The sequence below is a fragment of the Salvia miltiorrhiza genome, unplaced genomic scaffold (genome assembly GCF_028751815.1).
Source record: "Salvia miltiorrhiza cultivar Shanhuang (shh) unplaced genomic scaffold, IMPLAD_Smil_shh original_scaffold_252, whole genome shotgun sequence".
In the NCBI taxonomy this organism is placed as follows: Eukaryota; Viridiplantae; Streptophyta; class Magnoliopsida; order Lamiales; family Lamiaceae; genus Salvia; species Salvia miltiorrhiza.
Genome location: NW_026651510.1, coordinates 239,073 through 248,076, shown reverse-complemented (window position 1 = coordinate 248,076; position 9,004 = coordinate 239,073). Strand labels below are relative to the sequence as shown.

Below are 9,004 nucleotides of genomic sequence, written 5' to 3'. Positions count from 1 at the left end.
ATCCACTTTTGATTGTCTCTGATCAGCATATCTCCATTGCCAATGCTATCAGGAATGAGTTACCAAATGCAACCCACGGCCTATGCTACTACCATTTGCAAAATAACCTGAAGCATTACGGTAAGGCAGTGGTCGAGGTGTATCAACAAGCTGCATTTGCGTACGAGAAGTCCGACTTCAATATCTATGAACGCCCTGAAGTTTATGAAGAGAGCTGCGTACGATAAACTAATGGGGATTGGGCCAGAGAAGTGGGCTCGTTCGATGTGTCCTATGCCTGTGCGACGCTACAGTTTTATGACATCAAATGCTGCTGAAGCTTTTAATTCCAGATTGTTGTGGGCAAGAAGACTTCCTATATGCTCGATGCTAGAGGCAATCAGAATTGTTATTGAGAAATGGTTCAGCGAGCGACTAAGGGCTGCACAACAAATCGAGCAAGGCTTGACTGCTGAGGCTGGTAAAAGGGTAGCTATTGAAGTCCAAAAAAGTCGTCGATACACTGCACAAAGGTTGAGTGGCATGAAGTATAAGGTGCAAACTGCTGACAGAAGCTTCAAGGTGGATCTGGAGAAGAAAAAATGCGAATGTCGAGTATTTCAGCTAGACCAACTGCCCTGTTCTCATTCAATCGCTGCAATAAGGTACGATCATGAAATGATTACTGTCGGGTTCATTGAAATGTAAATATGTTCTAATGTTCGTTATATTGATTACTATCGGAGTTTGTTTGTTTTTATAGTGAAGCCGGTGATACGATCGCGGAGTATGTAGACTCGTACTACACGAATGACTTTCTTATCGATACTTACTCTCGCGAAGTTAATAATCTCCCGCCGAGACGCCAGTGGTTGGTTCCCGAGCACATCGCTGAGCAGGTTGTATTACCTCTGATTGTAAAAGGTCAAGCGGGGCGCCCAAAAGAAGGTAGACATCGAGGTGGTGGTGAAGGCAGCAGCACACAAGCAGATGAGTCTTCTAGTATCAGGCGTCGTAAACCAAAGAAGTGCAGCATCTGCCATGAAGAAGGACACAGCAAGAGAACGTGCGCTGGCAGGGCGACTGAGCCCAGGGAGTAGTGGTTTGTATTTGTGTGTTGTAACAGTTATTGATATTGATTGAATTATCTTATTATTCGATAAGCTGATTAACTGGAAATAAAGTTCTTTGAATAACCAAATAGAACCACAAATGAATGTAACAATATACAACACTATCTAATGCCAAGGCGCTCGCATCGGGCCCTCCAAGTTTCACACAACGAAAATATAGATCTAGAAATCTTGCTCCTATATGCCGCCACGTTGCTATTACCCCACTCAATGGATGGAGAGCCAGATATCAGTCGTTCAGCATACATGCAGACGAAAGGCCCGCAGCTGACAGAGTCCTGCTGGTGAAACTGAACCTCCGCTGGAGCAAACTCTGCCGTCATAAGTGGCCACTTGTCCTTTGCCACTGTCAAATCAATGGATGTGTCGTCTAGCCACCTCGACAGCTGAAGGACAGCTGGCAACAATCTCAGTAAAGGTAGTAATTCACCAACTCGAGCATCCTGTTGTCGAGGTGTTAGCTTGTGGAATACTGGTTAATAGACCTCGCAAACGGCTTCTCCTAACCGAATCCGACATAGGATAAAATGGTGGCCAATTATGACTGGCATGAGAACCTATGACAAACCACAATGAATTGATAAGAAACAACGATAAAGCACAAATGACAAGTAACAATAATTGTTTAACTGATAACCTGTGTGGCATCCATCCATCCTATATGACCAGGATGAAGTTCATGGCCCTTAAGTGATTTTCCACGTACTTGGCAGATCCAGTCTATCTCAGGCTCCCAATCATCAGCCATTGCTGTACTAGTCAATACATGAAACTCCTCGGGGCCGAACTCACTTCCTGCCCACTTATCCAATAGAGCGCCCCACTCTTTCTTGAGGTATATCTACAGATCAAATAAGTAATTATTAATTTATATCAGCACCAATGAAAACATATAAATAATTAAAGTTTACTTACAAACCAATCTGTGTCTACTATGACTGTGTTATTCATATCTATGTCATCAAGTAAATCTAGGGAATCTCGAAGTCTATTTCTCAAGGTCCAGAAATACAAGTCAATATCCTGCAACAAAGTTAAAATCAATAAGTTAGTAGACAGTAATTTAACAATGTTAAAATCAATAGATTATTTACCCCAGTTGTGAATTCCTGGCTGACATTATCCACCCGCGCGAAGTCGTCGTACTCCCGCAAACCACCACTTGCCTTGACATAAATCTGACCACCCCTACCCTCTCGACACCTAGCCATCCACTTCTCATAATGGTCACTGCAGTATTGTGTCACTGGACGTGGCATTCGGCTATTAACCCAAGGCGATCTCTGAAAGTTAGACGGACGCCTCACCCTCTGACTGCGACGAGGGGGCTCTGCTGGCGGCTGCTCTGCCGGCGGCTGCTCTACCGGCGGCTGCTCTGGGTGCTGCAGCAGCAGTACCTGTTGCTGCTCTGCCTATGACTCAGGCTCCTCCGTCTGAGCCTGCCCTGCCGAACTGGACTGTCCCCACTCATGTGGTGCAATAGAAGTCAGCGGTTCAGCAAAGAATATCGGGGTCTCTGTGCTATACTGTGGCTTCAGGAATGGGGAAGACCAATGAGGGTAGACCTGGGTCGACCAGTTAAAAGTCTGCTCTGCCGGTGTGTAGTCGCCCTGAACAGACTGATTCATGGCCCGCCACTGCTCGTTGTAATCTGGGGTCTCTGCTGGGCGAGAATGGGCATAATCTGAAGGGCGTGGCTCCTCATCGCGGGGGTCATCGTCGCAGGGACGTGAAACGCTTGGCCCTGAAGCGTCGGGCCCTGAAGCACTGGGTGGAGGAGACCGTCGCTGTGGAGGAGACCGTGGCTGGTAATCATCAGGGGACCGTCGCTGTGGAGGAGACCGTCACTGGTCATCATCATCAGGGGAGTCGGGCACTGGGAAATGTTTGCTCTTCTACTGTTCTTTCGTAACAGTGATCATGCATTCTTAATATTTCTAAGTTTATTGAGATATCTAATCAATCAATAAGACATAAAACTTAAATATAAGCATCTATACATTCGCATGAAACGTGAACTTTTCAACGTTTGATAAAAAAAATCATTACCTCTTTCTTTCTTGTTGAGCGTGACGATGTGATGAAGTGATGAGCTTTTGTTGACTGACTCTTTTATATTAATATCAAATTTAGGACTAATTGGGTAACTCTTGGATTCAGAGCAAACGAACTGCTCTGATACCATTCTGTCACGACCGGACTTAATTAAGGATAATTAAGCCGGGAAACCATGACTAAGGGAGGAAGATTAGAAGCGGGGATAGAAAGGGTAATATATAATGAAGGATCGAACTTAATCTTTGACAGCGAATGGGACATTTATAATATAACTTATGTTTAGCCATAAAGATTCAATTAACTATTAAGTTCGGATGAATCCGACTTAATTCAAAAGACTTATTACTTAAGAATACGCAGCGGAATAACATAATCTGATTACATGTATGAAGACATGTATCCAAGAGTTCATTTATTTAACTTTTGACAAAAGCTCCACTCTTCACTTCATCTTCATCAGCCACTGCTCAACCTGCACATTTAGAAATATATGCAGGGCTGAGTACGAGAGTACTCAGTGGGCACGTATGCCTAAATATACACATCATTGCGTAAAAACTATAAATTGTCATGCCATCATAAACAGTACAGCAAGGGAGTTTTAGCTAAAAGGCCCAAGCTTACTAAATTCATTTGTGATTCTTAAAGTTCGTCTGCAGACTAAGTTCTCTTGTAATCTATCATATCTGGAATTGTGTGCCGGAGAGGTGGCCACCTCTCACGGTCACTTGACCGGCCAACCCGCTAGATGACTCACGGTCACTGGTGTACACTAGCCCTGGCAGGATAGCTATCAACTGCTCAGGACCCGAATTCGATTGCATCATTGGCAAAGCCAAAGCAGATAGATATCATACTAAAATTTAAACATTTTATGGCAAGACAATACTTGAAATAACTTTAACTCAAAGATTTTATCATGAAATAACTTGCTTGAACGTAACATTTAAACTCATTTGATATATATGAAAGTAATGCCCACCTGATAGCAAAGCTTTGCTACAGATTAGTAACTCCTTGACGAGCTCTTATTCTTGCGCTCGACCTTTAATCCGAGAAAATAATGTAAGACTTTAAATTGAGGGAAAATTCTCAATTAAATGAGAATACGTAATTTAACTATGCATGAATCTCATATGCATGAACTATTATTCTGAGATAATAATAAGGGAATTTCTATTGTTAATCCAGGCTATCAGATTTAAACAAAAGCTAAGTCTCGTCTCATGAAGCCGGATAATTTACTAAAATTAATCCGTTCTCTTCAGGGTGCTATAATCCGCCAATTAAATAAACTCCGCTCCTCGTAGTCGATAGAAAAGAATAAATAAATACTTCGATTTACTCGCTTTATAACCTCTTAAAACTCAATCGGGCTTAATAAATAGGAGAAAGTACTGTTGTAAGTTTAAATAATTAAAAGGCTCGACATAAGGCAACCTAATAATTATTTAAGTAAAAGTGGGCCTGAATAATTAAATGAAAGGTCCAATTGAAATAATTCATTGGCTCAGGTAGTTAAATAAATCTTGGCCCAAATAAATAAATAATGAACAGTTGGGCTAAGTTTAAATCAAGTATGCAAGGCCCAATTTGAATAAATAACAAAGGCCTAATGAATAAATAATAAAGTCCAATTAAAATAGAATGCAGTTGGGCTTTCATTAGTAAACTCGGCCCAAAGAGAAACAATAAAGGCCCACATGAAAATAAATACAACAAGGCCCAAATAAATAAATAATGAAGCCCAAAGAAATAGAATAAAGGCCCAATTGAAATAAATAGGAGGCCCAAATTTTCGACCCAACTCAATTAAATGGGAGCCCATCCTCAACTCACTCTCGGTTCTCTCTTTCTCAGCAATAATTCTCGTCTCTCTCTCTCTCGGTCACACTCACTCGCACCCACACAAAACAGGCGACCTCTCTCTCTCTATTTCTCCCTCTCGCTCCGCCTCCAACCGGCCTCAGCCGAGGCGCCGGCCGCCGCTGCTCTTCGACTTGGCGAGTCGGTGCTTCGCCTCTTCTCCCTATCTTCTCTCCTCACGCAGAATCCAATCGAGCCCTAGTTTCATCTCTGGATTCGCCGCCTCTGGAATCTCCGGCAAGGCTGGCGTTGCCGCCTTTGAAATTGATGAGGTCCTCAATTCAACACTCGAGCATAAGCCGAGCTCTCCCGGCTCGTTTCCCAACTCAGGATGCAGTTAAACAGGATAGAGTTTTCTTATTTTCTTTCTAGTTCTGTATAAATGTGATTCTCTTGGTTCCTATATATATATGTTGATTATGCAAAAGGTTAAAACTAGGCAGTGCTGTCTTCTAATGTCTTATGAATTCTCATCGTCTATCTTACGAAGAAACATATATTAACTGTGATTGGGCTAATCATCTAGTTCTTTATCATTCTATGTTTGCTGCATATGTATTTCTATACAACTGAAATGTATGCTTGATGGTATGAAGCATGGATTTAAACTGAACTGAGATGGTGTGAATACCTTGTGTATTTCGTGCTTGATTAGCTGATGCGTTTTCCTTTAGTTCAGTGGGGATTTGCTTGGAGTTTTGGATGCAGCAAATGAAGTCTCCTCCTCTCTTTCTTTCTTCGAATTCTGGTGAACTAATGATGGATGTTGGCTGATATATTTGAGCACTCTACGGGGATGGTACAGAGGTAGGGTGGCTGTAGCACTGGTGTCTAAGGAAATGAATGCTTAGTTTTGTTGGCTGAACATTAAATGGGTGGAGGCGTAAGGTGGCTGATGGACCTTGCGTGAATTAAGGCTGCAGAGGGGAAATGTTGCTGTTGTAGCAGCCCTTTTTGACCTTGCGTGAATTAAGGCTGCAGAGGGGAAATGTTGCTGTTGTAGCAGCCCTTTTTTCACACACGTTTCCTCTTCCTACTCTCTCTTTTCCTTCTTTTGATAAAGTAGCACTCTTTTTCTTTTTTTCTTTTTGCACTAGATAGTGAATAGTAGTGTAGAAATGATTGTTGATGGTATTTGTTGGAGAGCATGCGTGTAGTATGCAATAGAGTAGGAAAGAGGACTATGATTGTAAGTGTTTGAAAGTCTTGAGGTGACAAATAGAATCCCATAGTAGTTTTTTGTATCAATTGAGGATCTGAAAATCTAATTTTTTTGGATTCTACTAATCTTTATAAAGCCTCTGCGAATTAAATATCTAATTTAACTCGCTCTATTAGTCGGGATTAAATCCACGACTGAGTAAAGTAATAGATAGAAATAATATTTCGATTACAAATAAAATAATAACTCGACTTCGCTAAGTCAATTATCATTTTGAAATAAATCATTGACTACTCAATAATTCAATCGTGGCCATCTCAGGTAATGGCATCTAATTCAGAACTCTGAGCTGAATTAACTGAATATTAATCACTGGATTAAATCAACTGAAAGATGCAAAAATAAATATTGCATTTATTGCTCTTAATTATAAAATAAAATAGCGGGCTACTACATACTACCCCTCTTAACAAAAATTTCGTCCCGAAATTTGCATATTATTGCAAAAAGGTTCTGGGTACTCTCTCATCTTGATTTCTGTCAGACTATCTCAATCATCTTATTCATCGTGTCTGTTCCTAAAATTCTCCTTTCACCTACTTTATCTCAGTAGAGTGGTGATCTATATTTTCTTCCATGCATTACCTCATAAGGCGCCATATTGATTGTTGCCTGATAACTATTATTGTAGGCAAACTCAATCGATGACATCACTGTTCATCACTTTCACCTTTGCCTTGTACTACTTTTAACGTGTCTTCGAGAGTCTGAATTATTCTCTCCACCATCTATATGTTTGTGGGCAAAAGGTGGTACTGAAATTTAACCTTGTGCCTAATTTCTTCTACAAGTTCATACATAATCTGGATGTAAACTTCGAATCTCAGTCCAAAGTGATTGACACGAGCATACCGTGGAGCGCACAATTTCTCAAACATATAATTGGTCTAACTTGTCTGATCCGTATTTGATCGGTATTAATATAAAACGAGCTCATTTCGCAAGTCGCTCCACTATTACCCAGATGGCAGCACTCCCTCTTTTCGACTTCGTAAACTAGTCACGACATCTGTTGCAAAGTGCTCTAACTTCCATTATGAAATCTCCAATGGTTGTAATTTTTCATATGGTCTATGGTGCAAAGCCTTCACTCGTTGGCATGCTAGGCATCTCTCAACAAGTGTAGCTATATCTTTCCATCGGAATTCTTCTTTCAAGTCTTTGTACATTTTATGCTTCCCGGGTGGCCAGTATATGGCGTGTCATGAGCTTCGCTCATTATCTCATCTCTGAATTGTTCATCGTGTGAACACACACAATCTTTGATCAACATTAACGCATTATCCACGTCTCATGATACGTCTCCTGATCTTATTGCTAAACGTATTTTCTCCAAGGTCTCATTCCCTTTTTTTTTTTTTTTTTTGCGCATTATCAGCTTTCCTATAAAGTTGGATGTTATTACCATCGTGGCAATAATCCCTTCTACAGATTCTAGTGGTTGAACCACTTCTAAATTCATTCTACTAAAATCTTTCATGGGTTCCTCTTCCTGAGTGAGGGGAGATCCCAACTTAAGTTGAGTCTTACGACTCAATGAGTCGTCTACCTTGTTAGCTTTGCCTGGGTGGTAGTTAATACTAAAGTCGCGGTCCTGCGCTAGTTCGAGCCATCTTTACTGTCTCATGTTAAGATCTTCTTGCTCGAAAAAAAAATCTCGAAAAAGTATTTCAAACTTTTATGGTCTTTACTGCAGTTAATTCTAGTTTATGAGTTGGCTAGTTCAATTCATGTGGTTAATGCTATCGTGATGCGTATGTTGTCACTCTTCCTTCTTGCGTTAACATGCAACTAAGTACTCTCCTTGGACACGTCTGTATAAATCACATATTCTTTGTTAGCTGCTGGAACAGCTATGGTTAACTTCTCCTTGAGCTTCTTGAAATTTTTTTTTTTTCACATACTCTTGTCCAAGGAAATTTAATTCCCTTCCTGAGTAATAGGGTCATTGGTCTTGCTATTTTGGAAAATCCTTCTATGAATCTCTGATAGCAACTTGCTAGTTCCAAGAAACTTTTGATCTCATTGGGGTTAGTAGGCGATCTCCACTCATGTACAACTTGTACTTCCTCAGGGTGCACTTTGATCCTTTCTAATGAGATAATATGTCCCGAAAACGTGACTTTGTTGAGCCAAAATTCGCACTTGCAGAACTTAGCATAAAGATGCTTTGTTTTCAATATTTTTAAGACTATCCTCAGGTGTTTCTCATGGTCCTTCTCGTTCCTCGAGTAGATCAAGACATCATCTACGAAAACTAAGACAACTTGCCTAAGTATGGGTGGAACACTCGGTTCATGAGGTCCACAAACATGGCTGATGCATTGGTCAATCCAAATGACACCACTACGAACTCATAGAGTCTATATCTGGTTCGGAAGACCATCTTGGGTACATCTTCTCATCGAATCTATAGTTGATGGTACCTAGACCTTAAATCTAGCTTTGAGGACACACTCACTCCTCTGAGCTGCTTGAAGAAGTCGTCTATCCTCGATAGAGAATACCTGTCCTTGAGTGTCACCCTGTTCAAGTCTCTATAAGTTGATGTGTATCCTCGTTCTCAATGTGCCATCTTTATTCTTTTACAAAAAGAATGGGTGTACACCGGTGAAATCTCTAGGAAACATTTGGAAATTCACGTACGATTGTCACGTCTCTTATACTTTTCTCGGTTTCTGGTTTTCTGTGCAACTACACAAGGTAGGTTAGGCACCATTTTCTCATCATCTTTGTTGCTTGAGGG

General features: G+C 40.9%; 1 protein-coding gene across 1 annotated transcript; it reads left to right on the top strand.

Annotated features, from left to right (window-relative positions):
* Window positions 1-203: 203 nt before the first annotated feature.
* LOC131003672 (uncharacterized) lies at window positions 204-1,079 on the top strand. Its single transcript, XM_057930216.1, has 2 exons — window positions 204-644; window positions 743-1,079. Exons 1-2 carry the CDS (start codon window positions 205-207, stop codon window positions 1,077-1,079), a joined length of 777 nt encoding a protein of 258 aa, XP_057786199.1. The 5' UTR covers window position 204.
* Window positions 1,080-9,004: the final 7,925 nt, after the last annotated feature.